Source organism: Charadrius vociferus, unplaced genomic scaffold (genome assembly GCF_000708025.1).
Source record: "Charadrius vociferus isolate BGI_N301 unplaced genomic scaffold, ASM70802v2 scaffold17, whole genome shotgun sequence".
Lineage (NCBI taxonomy): Eukaryota > Metazoa > Chordata > Aves > Charadriiformes > Charadriidae > Charadrius > Charadrius vociferus.
In genome coordinates, this window is record NW_009649163.1 from 169,443 (window position 1) to 191,771 (window position 22,329).

General features: G+C 49.2%; 1 protein-coding gene across 1 annotated transcript in view; it reads left to right on the plus strand.

Annotated features, from left to right (window-relative positions):
- Positions 1-22,329, plus strand: part of TTC28 (tetratricopeptide repeat domain 28) — a 166,290-nt gene that overhangs the window by 97,597 nt on the left and 46,364 nt on the right. The window contains exons 5-6 of the mRNA XM_009888375.1: positions 1-114; positions 21,280-21,787. Of these exons, the coding sequence (XP_009886677.1) occupies positions 1-114; positions 21,280-21,787 (622 nt within the window). The remainder of the gene's footprint in view (positions 115-21,279; positions 21,788-22,329) is intronic.

Sequence of the window (22,329 nt, forward strand, 5' to 3'; positions counted from 1 at the left end):
TGCCGAGCTCATGGAAATCTGGGCTCCGCATTCTTCTCCAAAGGAAATTACCGGGAGGCCCTCACTAACCACAGACATCAGCTGGTGCTCGCCATGAAACTCAAGGACAGAGAGGTAGGAAGTTTATTAAATAGACTTAATTGGGAGGCAGCACTGATACAAACATGTCAAGAAGCCTTTTCTGTCTGCCCCATTATTCTGAGAATTTGGAAGCTACGTGATTTCTCTTCCCAGCCGTTCACTTCCCTTTTGTTACGGAAATTGGTTGTATGGTAGGTACAGTATGTGAGTGAGAGTGGCAGGATGCTTGGTGTGTCCTTTTGCCTCCCCCTGCCTCTGGTCTCCATGTGGCTCTGAGCACGTCGTTCTGCCCTGCTGTCCCTTCCCGTGCGCTGTGCCCGCAGTGCGTAGGCTGTGGGCACCGAGGGTTGAAGCTGCTGCCGAGCAGGTGTCAATACAACATCTCTGCAGTTGAGCCCTGGCTGTCCTCAGCTCTTGTTTTCCCTGTGATACAGGTGCTACTGATTCAAACTCCGTTAGGGTGCGTCCTATGCTGTGCCTTTCCCAGACAAGTAATGAGCTTGCTCCCTGTCTCGAGTGTTCACATAAAATATGCTTTGTTTGAAAAGCAGTGGAAAGGAAAAGAATCCATGCAAACCTGAAAATACATCGTTGTATAAGATGTAAGGGTTGCTTGGACTGGATCTGATCTGCCCTGACCGTTTACCGTTCCGCTCTCGAGGTGTTGCGCTGGGCTCCCTGCCAGGCCAGGGAAGCATGTTACGTGGACTGACGAGTCTGTCCCAAGAGATCCCTACCGAAAGTTCACCGTACGGACAGAATCGTAATTTTAGTGCAAGTTACAGATACTAAAGCTATTCCCCCTCAGTGGATTCCCCTCTGCTGTGAATGGGAAAACGGAGGGCTTGTGGGTTGCGTGCCAGGTGAAGGCAGCGGGGCAGGTGTGAATTCGTATAAATGCAAGTAGTTTCGGGGAGATCTGAAAACTGGGCGGGATCAGTTTCCCACTGATAAGTCATTGAAAAGATCCATTTGAATTAGCTAAATGCTTTACCAAAGTGTTATTTTATAATTTAAATATCAAGTAAGCCTTGGAGAGATGCGTCTTTCAGTAGGTTGTGGAAGGACTGTGGCTGGGGGAGGGACCTGCTAGACATTCTCGTGATGATTTTACCAGCTGGAAAACCTCCCGAATCACTCCTGATTTCCTTGTTTCTGTTCACGCAGAGCAGAAAAGCTGTTACTCATCGTTGTTTTTATAGCTTTCTTGATGAGGGGTCCCTATTCCTGCTAAGAGTCCAGTCTAGGTAGCTGCTCCTCCTCCGCGGTGTTTCTCTCGGCGCAGACCCCCGATGCGGGGAGGGCGCTGAAGGAAAGAGCCCGAAACTGTCTAGGCTGGTGTGGTGCAAGCGCAGCGGCCGCCGTGCCCCGAGCCCTGGGGCTGGTCCGGGGGCACGAGGGCTGGTGCGTTTCACTGACTTCAGCTGCTGATCTAAACAGATCCCAACGATCGATCTGGGAGGAATCCAGGGAGCGAAGGCTAATCGGGGTAGTTCTTAGTTTATGACACATCTGGGCACATAATTAACAGTTATTGACAACAAATGACTACTTGGTTTAGCAAGAAAGCTGAGCTTCTTGGATTTCCTGTAGGATGTAACCACAGGAAATTAATTTGGCGCTTTCTGATGACATCATCTTGACCACAGAGCTTCCTCTGAACAAAAAGCTGTTTTTCTTGGCCTGCTCTGCAGACATTTTTATAATGCAAATGTTATAAAGTTGCAGTAGTGCTGATGTGAATTCCACCAGAAGGGAATTTGGTGTGCGACTGTAATGAGGTAATTGTTTTACCACCAACTGTACAGAGAATTGGCTTAGAAGGTAAAAAGTGCTCCTTTGTACGGGAGACTGCTACCCTCGGACGGAGCGCTGCGTTTGAGGCTGCTGAAGCAAACGTTTGTACCAGGAGGTTCTGCTGGATGGCGTGGGTGAAAGCCATGGGGGAGGCGCAGAGGGTCTGGCTGTAGCACTCAGACCTGTCCCCCGTGCACGCCTGGAGAAGGGAGACTTTGTCAGCTGAGCGGGGAATCTTAGAAGCTGCTCAGGTAGACCGAAGATTTTAAACGTTTTTCTCTCCCCGGCACAGGGTGTCTGTGCAGCTCCTGTTACAGGCACCGTACCACACCGGGTCCAGATGGGTCACCCACTCTTTGCAGTCACAGTGCAGGGAAAAGTTTGGGCTGTTCTGTGGTATTTGTGCCCAGAGAAAGAGAGGAGCAGAAGTAGGATTTGTCATACCTCTGGTGTCTCCAAGAGAGGCCTTGGGGTGTTGAACATACACACGTTTTTGGTCTATGCAGGCAAGAAAGAAGACTGTTTCTGGGCAAGCTGCTGTAATGGCACCGTGACGTAGCCATTGCCAGCGTCATTTCAATGCTTTCCATCACAGTTAAGTGATGGGTTGGATTTTTTTGACCAGCTGCAGCAGCTGGTCAAGAAATTCAGATGAGCTAATTCTGTGAGATTGTTTCTGAAAGAATTAGCAGACTTAAAGGTACAGTTGATTCAGGAAACTAGAAATCATAAGGGATTCGGTCTTTCTTTCTGAGCATTGTTTGGCTCCTGTGGAGCTTTGCAGATGGTCACTGTGATCAGTAGCATACCATCCTAAAAGGGATGATGACAGAGGGGAGGTGCAGTAGAAGAGGGGAAGGTAAGCAGGAGCATCTAGCAGGACAGTTATCTCTCTGCTGATGGAGGGGAGTGTGAAGTTCAGCTCTGAGATCGTTCAGATGCAGTTAAAGAGGAAACAGCAGCGCAGCTTGGTAGTCTGTGATGTCTCTGTGAAGATGAAGCAGAGCAGGTTTCAGCGTGGGCTGCGCTGCCCTGCTGCAGACCCTGGGAATGCACTCAAGTTGAGAATCCCCATGAAGTCTGTGCTTCTGCTCCTCTTACAACGATGTCTCCTGTACTGGCTGAAATGAAGCTGATATGGATTTACCTATCCATGCTTCAGCCGTGCCGCTGGTGGCAGTGTGGGTGTCACTGAACTGTGTCTTTACGGCCCCTAGGTAGACAGCACAAAGTTTGACCATACCTTCTGAAGTGAGGGGGACGCTGTGCAGCTCGTTTGAACAGGGAGCAACCACAGGGACTGGTGGCTGGCGGGACCGTAGTGCTGTGGGTGTGCCTGCGTTGGGAAGTTCATCTTTGGGCAGCTCCATTAGCGCTAGCTCCGACTAAGACCCACTTAATTCATGCACAGAGGTGGACATAAAACACCCTTAGGCTGGTGGTGTCCCTATGTACAGGCTTGTCTTTTCCTTCTTGTTCCAAGCCAGCTGCAGGCTGGTGGAGTTTGACCACTCCTGTCCTGAAAGAATGGCATGCTCTCCGGCTCCGGGGTTAGTGCTTCTGAAGAGGGCCGAGAGGATCAGCTCTTTAAGCCGGCATGGCTACGGTGGAGCGAAATGTTGACTTGGTCTCTTTGCTGCTTGACGATGCATGGATAAAGCGTTACAGCCCTGTCCTACACCATCAGTAGCCTCACGTTCTTCTGACGTATTCCATACTTTCTGTTAATAAAATGTCAGTGCACATTGTCTGTTGGTTAATGTGCTGAGGAAAATGCGTACGGGTAGCTTGGGCTGCTGTTCTTTTTTCCAGTTTTTACATAGTGCCCATGAAAGGTCTGGGGGTTTCACAAAGAGAGGTTCCCTAAACCAGCAGCCGAGGTACTCGTGATGTGCAGGAGAAGAGTGACAGGCTGTGTTAAGAGGGAAGACTGGGGTTAGAGTATTTTGGCTCATTGTCGTTTGCGTGTCACAGGAGCTGGCTCTGATGAGCATCAGAAGCAGTCTGTGAGTTTCTCCTCAGAGAGGGCTGAGGCCTGCAATCTAGTACAAGATTTCTGATAGAAGAGTTATTTTTCTGCCAGCCAACAGAGTTACAACAGGGAGGTCACCTCTGCCAAGTCAGAAACCACTCAGGATTAAATATACAGGACAGGACTCACCCGTGACACTGCGGCTAAGTGCTAATGACTGAAGGTATCTCTGCTCAAAACAGGGAATAAATCAAACTGATGCTTTGTAGAGAGAGAGGGTGGGGCAGAAGATCAGATTCAGTAATTATTTAAAGTCCGGATAGAAGATAAACTCTAATGAATTCCTGCATGTTCATATAGAAGACTTTGTACGTGTGAATAGGATGGAACAGGGTTGCAAAGCAAGATTACACTGAAAGGATCAGGTTAATCTGTAGTATAACTCACCGAGTTGAACTTGACATTGAACTTAAAATCTGTGTCCTGTGATCACCTCCCAGCAAAATAGGTGGTGAATTTAATCTCCTAGACTGCCTGTTACCTGATCAGTGCAAGACATTATTACTTCTTAGCAGTAGTACTACAAGGTCATTCATCTTTCAAGAACCTAAGGATGCCAGAGAAGCCGTGCCCTTCAAATCATAAATTGCAGAAGTTAAGAGTTTCTTTTCCAAATTTGTTGGCCTGCTTCCTTAATGGGGGGCTTCAAGGTGTGACAGCTAAATCCTCAGTCTGACCCTGTCTCTGCTGCAAGAAACTGGCCAGGGGATATGGAGGACAGAGTCGAGTGTTGGCTCTCAGGCAGAGTTTTGGCTCATATGGGTATAGTTTTGGCTCATACGGGTATGTCCGCACTGCCTCAGGGCAAAAGAAGTTTGCGTCTTACCTCTGTTGGGGTTTATGATAAGATTAAGGTTTGAGATGGGGTTTATAAGATAGATAGTGTGTGTTAGTCATGTTACAGTACAAATCTATCCATTTTTAATAACGGAGAAGCAGAATGTTATGCCTGTACTATATTTTTGAAGTAATTACTTTTTTTTAACACCAGGTAATCTGATCTTCTGAAAGCCACCAGGTAACCCATGTAGTGTGTGTTGGCACATCACGAGCTGTGATTTAGACAAGGGTAGTGCAGCTGATAAGCTGTGCCAGGATCAGAGGAAAGACTGGAGTCAAAAAAAAGGTGAAAGCTTTCAATGCGTGGAACGCTGATCTCCCGTGTCCCTATGCCTCTTCATCTGTAGGTGCTCCGCAGGTGTGCAGAACTGTCGTGTATTACGAATTCTGTAAGGTCGGAGTGCCGAGGTAGAGCTAACGGTGGGTGATCTCTCAGGATGGGTTGGAGTGGCCCTGTTTGATGACCGTTTGGAAGCACCTGTGTTCCAAAGCATTTTATTTGGAGGAGTACTACTTGAGGGAGTCTTTTGAAGCTGTGAGGACTGACAAGCAGAAATGGAAAGGGAAAGGAAAGCTGTGGAGCCCCTCCTGGGGTTCGGTGCCCAACCCCTCGCACGGGCTGTGCCTCAGTCCTGTCTTGCAGAGGCCACCGATGCCGCAGGGACTCCGCAGTGTAATAGCTCCCCTCTCTCCTGGGCCGTCAGACGCCTTCTATTACAGCCCCGCATTCAAAAATAGCAGGGCAGTAAGGCAAAATCATAAACTAACCATAATAAAATTAATGCTTGCGTGAAAGTGCATTGCCAGCGCTGAGCTTTTGGGAAGGATGATGTTGCCAGAAAGCCACTGGGTGCTGGCAGCTCCTGCGTCTTGGCTGGCCGTCCCGTTTGGAGCTGGACTGGGCCTTGCGTTAAGGAGGCAGCATCGCCCTTCGCCAGGTGGGGATGAACGGGAGGCCCGGGGTGGGGAAGGGGATTGTTTGCAGCCCAAACTCTGCCTGGGGCCGGGATGAAGATGCAGCTGAACGACTGGAGCCTGTTTGCTGCTGCCCCTTCTCTCAGGGAGCAGGACTGCGGGACGGGCGGTGGGGCCTGGAGGAGAGTAGAGGACAGACTGACGGACTGTGTCAGCGCCAGCTTGCCCCGCTGCTCACTCAGGATGCCCAACAGCTTGCCGCAATCAGTCTTGGCCTGATTTTGAAGGGATCTCCCCTCCAGAAGCAGCTATTTCTGGCTGGGGCTCAGTGCCCTCTCCTTACTGATGGTTCTATGGCTGCTGTGCTTGGGTACCTCCACGAGCGTGTGAGGCTCTGGGGATTGTCTGCAGCAGGCGAGTGTGGTCGGTAGCAAGACCGATGAACTAGATTTTACTCCCAAGATGTTTTTTTTAAAATGGTTACGAGTGTAAGGCAGAGTTCATGTTTGCAGTTTCAGCAGTTTTTTTCAAAAAGGTTGACTATTTGCAGGAAAAGGGAATGGTGAAGATGATAATTAGAACTGGGTGGTTAAGTGGCATAGAAGAAAGGTGCTTATTAAGCAGGCTTTTGCGGGTTTTCTCTGTCACTTTGCTCTTGCATATCTGTGAAAGTTCTTGCATGGTAGGGAAAACATCAGAATGCAGAAATTCCCATTATAAAGAGAAACCATGAGCTCAAAGCCCAGGAGACCCGAGAAGACAGTTAGGCGCTCCTCCGCTCCTCTTCCTACTGCGGAGAGAGCATTGCCATGGAGCTGACTGCCACGAGAGGCCTTTGCTGGCGGCAGAGGACCGTCATGACGGAAGGTTGTCGGGGATAACCAGCTGCTGTGCGTCTCTGGAGGAGGAGCGTTAGTGAAATGTGATTGATGTGACAGACATAATCAGTGTCTGGATTCAGTTGGGAATTCGCAGATTCTGCAACTGTCTGAACATACTTTGTGTGCAGCTCAGCCGCTGGTGGTTATTTAGGTTTGCAATTTTAGTAGCTTTTCCCAGTCCTCTTTAAAGCATGCCTGAGCCAGCAATGAAGCTCCTACATTTTGTAAACTACAGCTACTTACTGTCAGGCTGTGCAAGTCAAAGATCAAATTTCACTTTCTTATTTCCAGAAGGAGATGCAGAAGGAAAGATGGATCATTCCTTTCTACTGAAATCTGTAAATTCTGTAAAGGCAAGGTTTTCTACCCCTTCCTGAAGGGAAGGGGAAATGCTTTCCAGGTGTCCTTCCTGCTGTGCTTTGTCTGTACAAGCCACATCTTCAGTAAATAGCAAATCTGTAAGTATTTAGCCTTTTGCCTGAACTCCTTGTGTGCATTATGGTACAGGGCAAAAGAATGTTGGGGTTTTTTTCCGTGTTCCTTGCCAATCATTTTAGAAATACCTATTCTGCTGAGTTAGGTAAGGAAAAAGACTGGAATACAGTCTGAGTTAGAAGCGGCACAACGGTCCTTCAGGAGTGACTCTCTTCATTCTTCAGACGACACGTGTGGCCCTGCGGTGCGCTCTGGACTTTGCCTGCGGTGCCCTGAGCTGCCCTGTGCAGAGGTGGCTGTGCAAAGGCATAAACTGGTCACCCTCAGCACTGCAAGCTGAACGGTTCCAGGTGGCATCAGCTGTGGCTCGCGCTTGCCAGGCTGTGTGTGCCCGTAGCTGAACTGCGTCCTGAATGAGTGGCACGAGAGCTTGGCCGAGTTGTGGAGAGCCTCCCTGGCTGCCTGCCCCATGCCCCAGAATGGTTTCTGTGTTTGGACCGTGCCGGTGGCTGCGGGGCTCCCGCCAGAGATGAAATTACAATTGTTTGCGTTTCGGTTGCGAGGGTCCCGTGCTTGCAGTGGTGCTGCAGATTTGGCTGGAAGTGTGAACCTGTGCAACCCTTCCTCTCTGGAGAAACCATCGTTGGGTACGTCAGTGCGGAATGAGCTCATCGGAACATGTGCAGCTCATTAGCTGTGGGCCAGGTTCCCCTTTTGGTTACCTTGTCAGGCATCCATCCTCCTTCCGCAGCTGTGTAGGCTTCCCCCAGGTTCGTGCTGCCGCAGCCCGTTGCTGAGATGAGGCTGGAGCAGAGCTCCGGCTCAGCACAGCTTTCCCTCGCCGCAGTGCCGGTGCCTGAGCTAGCAGCCGGGGAGCGAGCAGCCGGCACGTTGCGGCACGTGGCTGCGCTGTGTCCTTGCAGAGTCAGTGGTGCTGCTCTGCTGTGGCCCAGCTCTGTCGTCGCAGTTCTCCCCGGAGCAAGCCAAGTCTCTTCACGGGGAGTTGCTGTCCCCACTGCCAACAGCCCCCTCAGCCCCGTTGCAGCCGCTCGGCCCCCGAGACAGAGGAGCCTGTGCATCGCGCCTTTGGAGCACGCGGGGGTCTGTCCTTCCCCTCAGGGCGGGCACAGCTGGTATGTGCCAGGCCCCAGGAGACACCCGTGGCTGCGAAGGGTACGTGTGTTGAGCAGGAACTGTTCAGACTGTGTGATGAGGTTCTGTAAAAAGGATTTTTCTGACTTGATACTGGTAAAGCTTCCATGTCTGCACCAAAAACCTGGACTAGCTGGTATATAGCAAAGAGATGTGCACTCGTCTCTGTACTGCCATGTACGTTCAGGAAGCAAAGAATGATATTTCTGTGGTATGGAACATTTTCTCAGTTGATTTGTTCTTCAGTGTCCATATTGCTGGTGATCAATTCAGTTCACCAGCAGTGATGTTCAGTTACGTGATGAACAGCACTTAAGTTTGGGTTGGGGCTGATTCAGACTCCGCTAATGAGTTACGTGGCACTTTGGTCTCTATAGCTAAGTGATGTAGTGAACTGTTGACAACAGTGTCGTTACACATGCTGCATCCTGTATTTGTGTGGAGAAGGCCAGGAGAACAACTGGGAAAGAGAATACTAGGACAAGAGGGAATGGGCACAAACGTGACCATCGGCAGTTCCATCTCCACCTGAGGAGGGCCTTCTCTGCTGTGAGGGCGGCAGAGCAGTGGCACAGGCTGCCCAGAGAGGTGGGGGAGTCTCCCCCTCTGGAGCCATCCCAAACCCACCTGGACGCCGTCCTGTGCCACTGCTGGAGGTGCCCCTGCTCTGGCAGGGGGTGGGATGGGGGAGCTCCAGAGGGACCTTCCAGCCCCCGCCAGGCTGGGATTCTGGGATAATCCACCAAAAAGGTGCTGTGGGGATGACAAAGCAGCCAGAAGCACTGGCTCTTTGCTTCCAGAGAGGGTGGTGAACCTCCCTGTCCTTTACCTGTGCAGGCTGGAGAGGAGGTGGTGGGATGCTGTTCGTAGTTACTGATTTAGTCCTTGCAGTCCCATCGGAGCTGTGAGGCTTCTGCTGCGTGGCAGCACACTGTGCTGTGCGTTCTCTTGGCCTGGCATGGTTCAGGCCATCCTGGAAGGCTTCATGAGACACGAACTCATTGAAGACCAGCTGGAGTCCTGTAGCCCCTCTCTCTCGCGTGTCCTGTGGGATGAGCTGGTTTGTTCCTACCCCATTCCACTTCCCAGTCACAGCCGGAGCTTAATGTGAACAAAACGTTGTGTCTCTGTGTGATTTTTTCTTGCAATTGTTGATCATTTTTAAGAGAATTTGACAAATGTATGCAGTAAGGTAAAGACTCTTCTGGTTAGCTAACGTGCTTACAAAATCTCATTTGTATTATGTTCTGGTTTCTGTAGCACATCTTTGGGAAAACAGAAAGCACACCCAGACCTTCCATACTGCATGGTGAAATGGGCTCTTTCTGTGTCTGCCGGTTCTTCCCGAGCAGCTTCTTAACTGCTGCCAAGAAACCCCTTCTGTTTACCCTTCTGTTCATGTATCAGCAGTTACTTGGGTGCACAGCAGTGGGCTGGGTGCTGCTCTATTCTGTGCAGAATTCAGCTTTGCATGGGTTATCATTCATAGCAGGGATCCTTTTCCATTGCATTCAAGTGGCTTTCAGGTGTTTTAAAATATAATTTCTCCTCCAAGAAATTCTATTTCAAGAAATAGGGCCAACTTTGTCTCTCTTTCTCACTGAAAATCCTGAAGTGATCATCACCTGGTTACTTGCCTCCTCGTTTGTGCTTTATTATCATCAGTCTCAGATGGAGTGCTAACAAGCAAATTATTTCCTTAGCGGCAGCTTGAGGGAGCCTGCAGCAGTTTCTCTGCCCGTGGCGTTTGTGCGGGACTCGGCCAGATGAAGAGGTGGTCTGTCCCTGGGGCTGCCAGATTTTTCAGAAAGGAAAAATCTGAAAATCTTGCGACTGCAGTTATCTTGTTATGTTTGCAAACAGTCTGGAAAATGAGGACAGGATATAAATACCCCACAAATGAGAACTGGAAAGAGTCTTCAGGCTAAAGCCATTTGTCATGCATGAAAACGCTGACTAAGATGTCAGAAACAGGCTGTGGAGGCGAAAGTAGTACTTGCTGCAGTAAGTGCAGAGCTTTGCAGAAAACGAGCAGAGAAGGTATTTGTTTCTCTGCTTTTCTATTTTCTGTCCCTTTCCCTCTTCTGTAGTGAAGCCACTGCTTCAAAATAATTTATTATGTAGTTGTCTGCCAGAAGTGGATTATCCACTGCCTGAAGCAACACAAACAGGAAAGACTAAGAGGAGAATACACCGTATTCCTTATAGCTTTGTCCCATCTGATGGAGTTCCAGAAGTAAGGAACAGGTGGAGGTGGGCTTTGCTAATTGATAATCTAGATTAGTGATTAATGCAGCCGCTGATAAAGTGCAGGAATGACAGGTTTGGGGTGTGACCACTGCTACTGTGTTAAACAGCAAATAGCTTTCGCTTGTTGAGCTTTTTCAAGAGAAGAGATTGAAAACAACAGGAGAGCTTTTGTTAAGAAATTAGTGTCTCTTTGTTACTAGTACCACAAGAAGATCATCGAGAGACTACAGCCCATTGCATAAGCACTGTGCAGAGAAGTATTGCAGAGATGGTAACTTCACAGGAGTGTCCTATTCTTGTGTCAAAAAACCCCAGTATCTTATCAAAAAGGTCAAGCAGCGACGAGATAAATGGGTGACTGTGGTGCATCTATATTCATAAACATTTTTAGTGCCTGGGTTTACCTCTTCACTCTTGTTTCTCCATTATGCCTTCTGTTTTTCTCTGGGGTTCTTTTAGGGGATCTTTTGAGTCCTGGATGTACTTTCAAGAAATTGAAACAAGCTGGTTTTTGATTCAGCCTCTGCGTGAGAAACAGCTTTCCAAATCCCATGACACTTTACACAGGATTTACAAACAACAGAATGGTTGATCAGGCTGCTAACCACTCAAGCAAAAGACTGCTCCCCGTCTCTGCTCTCCAAAGAGGTGAGACCAGCATCAGTTCCTAGGAACTCAGTGGAAAATTACCCGCAGAAGCCAGAAACTGGTAAAAAGATCGGGCCCTTGCAGTTCATGGACTGGATACTCACAGAAAGAAAGGGTCACTTTTCCTTTGCAAGTTGTTGTCTAATCTGAGCCTTTGTACGAAGCCTAGCATCACAGAGCCTTCTTGCTGATCTCAAGCTGGTTTTAATGTGTATTTTCATTATTACTGGAGGAGGAGCTGCCAAGAGTCGCTCACTGCCCAGTGTGCAGCTTCAGCCCTCAGTCTCCCTCCCAGTACCGTGCTGTCGTCCAGATGCACTGTTGGCGGGACTGGCAGAAGTTTCCCAGCTGGCAGCTGGAGTGGTGGAGGGGCCCAGCAGGACTTCCAGGGATCAGCCAGGAGGCTGAGCTGAGGAGGAGGGGGTCTCCACAGGGCACCCCAGCACATCTGCCTGATCGTCACTATGCTGAGACTCACTGTGGCTTGAGCGTTTTTTGTTTTATAAGACATACGCCCTTTACGCCGAAAGCAGTGTTGTCATCTTCAGGACTGTGCAGGACCAGAGAGTTTGCTTGCTTTACCAGGAGACCGGCACCGATACTTTCCCAGCTTTTTGAGGAGGTGTTTGCAGACCCTGGTCCTCACCTTCTGGAATAGCTGCTGGTTTTGTACTAGACTTAAGGGTGATCTAATTTATAGAACTGAAACCTCAATACGGGCCACATGCTAGGAGGACCTGGCTGAGCAGATCAGGGTAGCAGAGGTGTGCTGAATCCCTCTGCAGAGCGCTGCTGAAGGAGGGGTGCGAAGCAGCCGGTGCAGAGTTAGGTGGGAGTGGGGCAGATTGGTTTTCCAGATTTCCTAACAGGACAGAAGCTTTATTTTTACCCCTGCTGCCCTTGAAGTCTCAGGTTCTGCAGGTGTTGTGATTTCAGCTTAATGACAACTTGTGAGAGATTTGACTCAGTCTGCAGAATGTCTTCCTGGACACTTTTTGCACCATTGTTCAGTTCACTGAAGTTCAGTCTTTGTCTGGTCCAGGTGTTTGGCTGTTGTTGGGCGTACGAAGTCACAGACATACACTTTCCAGTTCATATTGTTCCCTTGTATACTTAATCTTCGAACAGCTTGTCTTTGAGGGGCCTCTGATTAACCTCTGGGACTCAAAAATCTGAACTGTGTTGTAGCTACACATTGAAACCCTCGTTAAATAGGTGCGGTGCCACCCGTTGCCTCATTGATTTCAGCCTCATTGCAGGCGGCTTCGTGAGGGATCCGGGGCAAACTCCCTCATACCCTGGAGGAAGGCTTGCTCTCCTGGGGAGAGGAAGGCTGAGCACCACCTGCTAGGAAGACACTTGCCATATGAGCTCATTTGAGGATTCTGGGTCTTCTGGGGCACTGGCACTGCATTACATCTCAGACTGAATTACCTGCGTGTCTGAGAGGATGAGTTCACTGGTGTGAGCAGCCGCAGTGCTTGAGCATGAAGTAGTTGGATTTGTATAAGAGAGCATAAATTCTTTGCCTTTCTCTTTATGTCTTTAGCAGCTCTTTTTAGAGAAAGTCAGCTTGACTGGATTCATACAGGTCTGTCCGGTTCAAATGTGATAGGATTAAGCAGAACGAAGGGAAATCTGACCAGTGCAGGAAATTTGGGAATGCACTAAAAGGCCATATGCTTTGTTTTGTTTGGACTTGTGACTCAAAAGGGAAATGTAATACTTCCTGAGGATCTCCTTTAAATGTCCCCACTTGACCTCCACAGCACACAGATTTTTGCTGAAAGAAATCCAGTCTTCTGGTTTTACTTACCTCTCACAGTCTCTGCAAAACCTAGCACGCTGCTGAGGCCTGCGCCCGATTGCAGTAAAAGAAATGAAGCAGAAAACTTGTGTAAGAGCTGCAGCTCAGGGAGCGGCGCTCTTTGGGTTCTCAGAAGGCCCACCTCAGCCAAGGCTTTCCCGGATTGAGTTTCCAGTGAAGTGGTATCCAGATTTATGAGCAAGAGCAGTGTTAGGATTGGCACAGGTCAGCACGCCACTGTAGGAGTTACAGATTCCTTTGCCTGCATAAAGGGCTTCTCTGGGTTCTGTGAGGTCCCAGTTTGTAACTGCTGGCTCACTCTTCCAGGACTGACTGTGACCAGGGCATGAGTCACTCCTCAGTGTCACCACCTCAGAGGAGCTTGTGGTTTCACATGAGGGCTTCCTTTCTTACATCATCACTAAAAACGTCAAGTCAGCCGTCCTCCTTAAAGAGCTTTGACGCAGCGGCCTTTTAGACTATGTCCAGAAAGCTACCAAAGTTTGGCTACTTGGGATAAAGATATGTGAGCCCCAAGTGATGCTTAGACTTGATGCTGAGGTCTACTTTGTAGTGTTCCTGGGCTGGTGTGTTTTGCGTGACTTTCTTTTCTTTGTGGAATGAGAGTTTAGTGTTGCAGAGCCCACCCCAGGAAGGAAGCACGCTCCTCCCGGGTGTGCGCCTGCGCACGGGGAGTGGTGGTGCGCCAGCTCGCACAGTGAACGGGAACAGCCTTTTCTGTGAAAGTGACAAGTTTTACTCCTAAGAAATGGATATTGGGGTGGACTAGTTGCTGCTTCTGCCTTCCAGCAAAACTTGGTCAAAAATATTTGCAGTTCTGTTAGGGGAGTAACCCAAGTTTGGGTTTACAAGTTTTCTAGGCAGAACTGGACACCTAACTCCTAAATGATCATGGAGGGATTGAGTACGTTGATTTTCCACTGGAGCAATGTTATTTTGATCTCTAAATGAGCAGCTGAAAGTCAGCGTTCCCTTTGAAGCCTTTGGTTTCAGGAAGATGACTGACTATGAATAACCCGACAGTCGAGCCATGGTGCTGTTCACGTTTGCCTGGATTTGCATAATTTGCGTAATTCTTTTGCCATGAAACAGGAAGAATGATCAGTCCTATAGAACATTGTCATTTCCCTGAACAAGGAAGGAAAGAGAGGGCTGGGAGTGGATTGTAAGCACTACCCATGGCAGCCTCTGTCATGAGCAGCAAATCCTTGAGACCTGCAGAGCTATGGATTTAATCCATTATTCAGGAGGGCACTGGAGCTCTGTTCCTGCTGTGTATTTTGAGTTTTTCTATTGTGTCATTAATTCCTGGTTATTCCCTTTCAGTTAATGGTAGTTACAGAGTTCCTTCCAGACACTCAGATAGCAGTGCTTCTGTTCCACAGCTTTGGCTTCTTTGGGGTTTGATTTTTGGTAGTTTCTGTGTAAAAGACTGAGACCTCCTACAAATAAATTGGCTTTGACAGGGATATTGATTCCAGTGTATTTTTTTCCTCCATGAAATAATTACCTAAAAGCAAATCCGTTCCTTCTTTCCCTATACAGATAATGTATAGGAGGAGAATATTTCCTGCTGCTTCCTTTCTTATTCTCAAAAGTGTGCCACACAAAGGAAAAAGCTGGAGGTGGTACTGGCAGATCAGCCTCGCCTTTGAGGGAGAAGGGAAGGGCAACTTTGAATGTTGATGGGGCACCTGCTATATTTGGGTGGGAAACTTGTGTTCATGCATAAATCAGTAGATCTTCAGACCTAGTTGTGGAATACCAGTGGATTCTGAGGAAATTATAAAGGGGCTTAATACAAGTGGAGATAAAGTGCAATTTACAGCCACTGGATCGTTTTGGTAGGTCCTGAAAGTGTTCATCCCCTGTTATGCTACCGTCCTGCCTACATGTACAGCAGTTATATCGTCCATACCTATAAACCAGAACTTACATACAGAAAGAGCTTATATGCTTACACAGTGTTGCATCACTGTAAGCTAACTTCTGCACTTCCTACACAGAAAGTATTTCTCTGTGTGTGTGTTCAGAAACTATCTGTTGAAGCTGCCTTCCCCTCACTACCCCCAAAATACACTCAATGAACCAGGAAACCTTTGCTTGCATTCAAGAGTGAGAGTGTGCACGTGAGGAGGGATGCTGGCTCTCGAAAAGTGCGTACTGCTGACTGTCGTGAGTACAGATGTTACGAATATGCACGGCTACAGCTCCACTGCATCGTGTAGGATCAGGCACTGCTGTTACCCCATGCCCAGAGGGAGAATGGAAGTGGAGAGAAAGAGCATGCAAGGGCGTGCTGCACTGAGGCTTTTGAATTTCACAAATGCTTAGTCCATGCCAGTTCTTTCCCCACCTTGGCTGTAAAAGCTCAATCTCTGATCAACCAGTTGGTGTCTGGTTTTGGGGATTAAGCCTGCCGTATAGTGAGATACTACGCAGAGCATTTTCACCTTGCCCACTTTAGAATTATTGTACGGTGTTCTCATTTGAGGAGACTGTACGATCAGTTAAAGAATTGTTTAAATGTAGATGTTTAAATGTAAATGTTTAAATTGTTTAAATGTAACATGATTGGGAAACAACCATTCTCTGGCAAGGGTGAAATACCTAAGAAACATATCTCTCCAAGTCACAAGGTCCCTATTAGTTGTCATTCTGTGATGCCTATCTGCTTAACATCAGACTCTACCTTATTCAGCTGAAAAAACGAAGCTGGCTGTTCCTCCAAAGAAAAAGAGAGCAATTAGAAGCCCTTTTCAGAACTCCCTTCTGTGCCTGCTCAGTGGCAGAAGAATCTGCTTTCTATTAAAGTGATAAATTGCATAACTGGAGGTGTAAGCAACCCCCATTGTAAAATTTGTCTTTGTCAGATATATAAAGCATTGATTTTCTTTGTTGGCTGATGCAAAACCCCACTGGTATGAAGCTGTAGTCTCCCATCACCCTGTTACCAAGCAGAGGTTCGTGCTAGCACAGCTGGAGTCTGTTTCACATCTGTCAACCTTGTACTCTCACTGCAGCATTTTGACTCCTCTGGCAGTGCATATGGGAATACCCCTACCCTGTTGGCCCAGTGTGTGAGCCGCTTAGAGTTCCCGGTGGATCCTGTTATGCAGAGGATTTTATTAAGTATACAGTGATGAATTTATCTTCTGGAATCCTATTACTAACCCCCTGAAGCGAGTCATTGGTGTCTCCCAGCAGATGTAATCGCCAAATTGTTCCTAAACACTGCTTTAATGTCAAGCTCCATGGTCTTTCCACTGATTGCCCCCACAAGCACATAGAGAGTACTGATAGTGATCTTGGTGGAGAAGAGACGCTGCACACAACCAGCCCCAGGGAAGGCAGAAGTGCCATAGACTCCACTCATGCAGACTCCAAGATGATCGAGAAGTGCTTCTCTTGGAGCACTTGGATTAGTTAACAGTGGAAGCTGCTGCAGAATAAAACACGTGGGGAGCGTTGGTGTGAAGGCCATGTCAGCGGGTAGAGGTGGCCTTCCTGCCTCTGTCTCGCCGTCTGCGGGAGCCACAACCGAGCCTCTGTCTTTCTAATCCACTTGGACTATTTCTTGTCAGCTCTTTACCCTTCACTTTCCATTTCTCATTTCGTCTCCTGCTTATTTTTCTTTTCTGCTTCTCTTGTCCTCCTCCCACATCCTGGTTTGGACGGTCTGGCCCTGGGCACTCAGATGTGTAAGCCAAGTCTTTTTGCATGCCCTGAGAACGGTTGCCAAGCTTGTACCCGTCATTCTAGGTCTTTAGTGTGAGTCTGGAAATGCTGTTGGGCAAAGGGATTAGGAGCCCTGAGAATAAACATTGCCAGCCACACAGACTTGACTTCCTATGATCCGCTTCCCAGTCTAGGAGACCTCTTAAAGGTTTCTTCCCATGTACAGTGTGAGCAGTCTCTGCATCTGTCAAATTTCTCTTGTGCACAGAAAGTCTGAGTTCTGCTGCTTTCCGTTTATGCCTCTTTTCCCTGGCCATAGCCCATTAACGTCATCTGAGCCTGTCTAGATGGCTCTTTGCCATAGCTCGTCTTATTCAGCAATCTGCACGCATAAATGTCCACTTTTTTTTAGCAGCCCCATGAGACACCAGTTTTCACTGACTCCTTGTTTTCCAGAAAGACGTTTCCGTTCTCTCCCCAGTTATATCAGAAATGCTGCTGGTGGTGGTGGCCTGTCTTCCAGAACTAATAGAGGCTGCTGAATCAGTTCTGCTCATTACTTGTGCTGGGTTTTAACTTTGCCCAAAATGGCCTACTGGTTTGTGCCATGCGGCAGTGAGCGTGCTGGTCACCAGCAGGAGGAAGGGAGCTTCCACACGCCGTGAAGCCTGTAATGGGCCCTGCGCGGTGTTTTGGTCTGGGCTTGCGCAAGATGTCTGCATGTATGCATTTTTTTCCTAGTGAGGTTGCAAACCCCTTGGACCCTCTTTTAGATAAGAACCTTCCCTCACTGGTGTCCCGCCTGCGCTGCCCGGATGGTCGCAGCAGTGCCAAGGAGGGGCCGGGACCTCTGCGGCCGCCTGCCCTGCGGGAGTGAGGAGCTGTGGCCCTCTCGGCCGGCTGCCGCGCTCAGCAGGACCGGGCCCAGGCCCCTTCCCGGGGCATCGCTGTCCTGTTGGGCGCCCATCGTGTGGTCTCTGGCTGGGTGCCAGGTCTACCTGGTGACATGGAGTTGTCCAAAGGGAGGAGGAGTTGTGGGAGGTAGAGTGAAGTGAAGGCGGCAGTGCTCTGCAGGGTGTCCTGCAGAGGTGATTTTGGGAGTGAATATGGCTTCAGTCCCTGATATTGTAAGCCAAGTGCCTGTGCTTCTGCAGAGGCTCTAAATCATTTATTTCTGCAGGGTTTAGCTGGTTCTCACACCACCTGTGGAGCTTGCTGTTGGAGAAACACCTCCCAAGCCCAAGAAACCATTTGACCCCGTGGCAGCATGTTCAGTAGCTTTGTCCCCAGCCTGTCACTATGTCACTGAAGAGTGGCTGCTAGCTGCTCCTCTCTCTGGTCTGTGGTAATTACGGCAGCAAAAGCGACTTATTTCTAGTTCATTATAGCACGTATTGGCAGCATGAAATCCAGTGCTGCTCTCGCCATCTGTGGGACTGCGCCCCAGGCTTTGCGGCCGCACTGCCCTGCGGAGCGGTACCACAGCTTGCGGGGATGCTGCGGGGCTTCCTGTGGCGGCTGAGTCGCTGCCACACCACTGCTCTGCGTGCATTGTCCCGTGCACTAAATGAAGTTCATCTGCAACACTAAGTGGAAGAAAATAAAGACATTTTGAATTCTAGCAGTTCTTCCATTATAATTAAGCTGCCTGAAAGGATGCCTCCGGGAGGACAAATGCAGCTTGGCTATTTACGGAGCTGGCCACGGGAGAGCTTCCTTATAACTTCTCTATCTTGTGACCTATAAATTGTGTTTAATAGCTAATCTGTCACCTCAGGTTCTTGTATCAGAAAAGATGGTTTCCCTGTTAATTTGAATCAGCACAGCGTATTTACAGTTCATCAGTGTGGAAATATTACTCTGTTAATGCTCCTGATCACAAAAATAATTTATCACCTGTGCTCTCTGCCTCTTGCTCTGGCCCATAGATCTTCCTGACTTAGCATTACTCTTCCAATCATGATATAATTTTAGTAAGAATAGTCTTTAGAAAGGTTTCTTCTGCTACTGTGTTTGAAAGTCATGAAAGGCTTATTTCTTCAGGGGTGCAATTTCAGTAGCAAAATGTGGTTCCAGTTGAGAGGCACTGAGCCAGCTCTACTCCTGTAGAAGAGATTTTCTGATCCGCTTTCTTTTTATATCTGATGGCCAGACAGTGTGGCCAGGAAGAGGTTAGTCATTTGCCTTGGAGAAAGCAATTAAAATCCTGCATCTGTGGGCATAGCCATTCTGCAGGTGGGAGCCAAGCAGGAATATACCAGTTTATCCAGGCGAGGCGAGTGTCTGGAGGAAATGCCCAGTGTGAGGGAAAGCCCTCTAGCTCAGGTAGCTCCTGGGAGCAGATGTATGACCTGGCAGTGAAAAGGTGGCAGGGTTCCCTGGTGTGGTGCTGGTGGGTTGGAGAGGTTCCTCGTGACCACTTTGGGCACTGATGGGGAGCCACTGCCATCCCTTAGCTACTCCAGCTGCTTAATTTAAGTAAGTGTTTTCCCTCCAACCTTGATGTCAGAGTGCGTTTCTGTGTACTTGTAGTGTGGAGGAGGCCGCTGTTTAAAACGCTTAAAAGAGGCGGGCTTGAATCTGCAAATTCTTAGGTGAATTTAACCGCAGAGGTCCGCTTGCTGTCTGAACCGTGCTGCGACATTGTGGTCTGAGTCTCATGCATGCAGAGCAAGGAGCTCACTATTTACAGCTCATCCTGTGTTCCCTGGGGGTTAGTCTGGTGTCTATATCAGTGGTATCTCACTGAAACCTTTCTCCAGCTCCATGGTGTTCCCATTGGAGATAGCTGGTTGGCATGTCCTGTGAGGCGCTTTCAGCTGCATGCCTTGCACTTGCCATATGGAATCCCATTTCATGGGAGAGCTCGTGGTGTTGTGACTGGGGACACTGCACCCAGAAACGTGACGAGCGCTTGCTCCTTAAACAAAAGCACCAGTATCAGCTGCATTAGGCAAGTCATAGCAAGAGGGGAGTAACAAAATGCAACACAAGTATGCCATGCGGGTGGCTCCAGGGGTTGAGTAAGAACAGAAGGAGCGTGTCTTCCTTCCTGACAGTGGAACAGCCGAAGGGCCCCACCTGCCTGCAGCCTGGTGGTGTGGTCAAGCTGCTCTTGCCCCCGTCACACCACTCAGTGCAAAGGTCTTGCCTCTTAGGAAACAGAAATTCGAACAGGGGATTGGGGAGCTCAGAATCCGCTTCGTGGACAGGAATGGTAGCCTAGGGCTGCACTGGGAGCTCACAGCCAAGGACAGGAAAAGGGGGAGGCGGCCTCTTCGTTGGTAGCACAAGGTTATGCCATTTCAAATAGCAAGGACAAGTGTATTGAGGTGCTGTGTCACCATCTTGGGTGGAAGGGTGGACTGGATCTTTCCTGAGCCGGGGTGCTGGGGGGGCACAGACCGATCTCTCTGCAGTCGCTCACCCTGACTGCTCCTTTCTGGGGGGTTGGAAAAGATGGCTGTTGTGGAATTGGGTCACAGCAGCAGCTGGGTATCAACAGAAATGCGCACACACAGGTCCCATGGAGGACTCTGGGTCAGCGCTTTGGCGTGAACAGCCATGCTGAGGCAGCAGATGTGCATGAGGCAGAAGGAGCACATCCCTGTTGCTGGCTGCTTGCCCCGCTGCCCGGCTGTGCACGCTCTGGCTCTGCCAGGTGGAGGGAAGGCGCGCGTCCTGGTAGATGCAGCAGGCAAAAGAATCTGCTTCTCAGATAATTTGTCTTGTTAAATACAGCTGTTTCTCAGTGGTAAGAACTCGGGTTTTCAAACAGCTATATTTATTTAAGATGTCCCCAGGGGACAGAGGCTACAGCTGCTGAAATACTGTTGTCTTTGCTGCAGCCTCAAGGTTCTTTGGGGCTCAATAACAAACAATGTTGTACTAGAAGGACCCTGATGCTGCACAGTAAGAACGGCACTCTTTGGAGCGTGGTGTGATTGGCCAAGCACATGTACATGGAGATGTTGGTGACTGCACACTGGCCCACTGGTACTGCAAGATAAGCAGCAGCGGCATCTCCCTTCTCCCAGCCAGGTGCTGGCTGCGAGTGTGTAAGTTTTCCAGCAGCAGGTATTCAACAGCTGTTTAGCCTGGAAAGAAGAGACCGGCTCAGCCTGCAGGTATGTCAGGTTCCACGTTGGGTATGTCAGGTTCCACGTTCTGCTGCTGGTCTCTGACAGTGCTTTGGCATCAGCCTGGGTCTTGGGAGTCTGTTGCTTTGACACGAGCTTACTGGGTGGAGGGTGGAACACAGCAGGTGTTGTTTTGCAGTGTTCTCTGCAGGTGAATGTCATGTGTAAGCAGGACTTGGTGTTAAAGTAAGTAGTCATGAGAGGTGACCTGAGCTGTGGCTGCCTACAGGGGAAGCGCTGCTCTGTGAGACGGCTCAGGCTGGTCCTGGAGTGCAGTTTTCTGCAGCAATCACTTTCTCTCTTTCCCCACTGGTCTCTGCATTTTTGCAGTGCCATCCTTCCCCTCTAACAGCTATGCACACACTGTACGCTTCAGAGAAAGAGGTAATCCTAGCCCTGTTCTCCCAAGTCAACCCCATTCCCTGCTGCCTCTGCCTGAGCTGCTCTGAGGGATGTAGAACTGCAGAGAGCAGGTTTTCTAGCTGGTAGTCACATTCTGTCTCCAGAATGGCCTTTTGTGGCTTCAGTTTCTAGGAGTGGGGCCATTTGACTTGCTTCCGTGAATGCTTACTTGTACTTACCTTTTCTGTCTTATCCCTGCAGGCAGCGTCCTCAGCACTGAGCAGTCTGGGCCACGTGTACACAGCCATTGGGGACTACCCAAACGCACTGGCTAGCCACAAGCAGTGTGTCCTCCTTGCAAAGCAGTCCAAAGATGAGCTCTCTGAGGCGCGGGAGCTGGGCAACATGGGAGCAGTGTACATTGCAATGGGGGATTTTGAAAATGCGGTGCAGTGCCATGAACAACATCTTAAGATCGCCAAGGAGCTGGGGAACAAGCGGGAGGAAGCTCGAGCCTACAGCAACCTAGGCAGTGCGTACCACTACCGGAGAAACTTCGACAAAGCCATGTCCTACCACAACTATGTGTTGGAGTTGGCCCAGGAGCTGGCTGAGAAGGCCATTGAGATGCGAGCTTATGCTGGCTTGGGCCATGCAGCCAGATGTATGCAGGACCTGGAAAGGGCTAAGCAGTACCATGAAGAACAGTTGCACATCGCTGAGAGCCTGCAGGACCGAGCTGCTGAAGGCAGAGCGTCCTCCAATCTAGGTAAGGACATGGAGCACTGACGTGGAGCCGAATTTGTCAGGGAATGCCATCACTAGCAGAGCTGCTGCAGGATGCAGGAGGTTTGCTGTGCGCTGTCTTCTTAGTTACCCCAGTTCCACCAGTCTGTCTTCATAAATGAAACAGGCACTTGGCAGGTTGTGTGCCAATGTAATGTCATGTGTCCCATGTTCAATTATTGAGCTGCTCAGAAAGGCACCAGAAAGCCACAAGCTCATGGCAGAAGGGAAATGAAAAGGTGAAGTGCATTTGAAAAGCTATTCAGGTGTCAGAAATAAACTTGAGTCTTGCACTAAGGCAAGAAGTGACCTGGCTTATTACCTGGCCTTTCCTTTGGGAGCTTGTCAGCTGGATATGTCAATATATTGCTGCCTCGTAAGTTGGGAGGCGCATGGGTCAAATCGTAACTAAGTTTGTTTTCAGAATCTGCACGTTAAAATACTGGAGTGTAGGAGTCTCATGTTCTTCCAAGGGGAGACATTGGCGTCCTGCTGGCAGGCTGGGGAGCACTGAATTACCCCAAT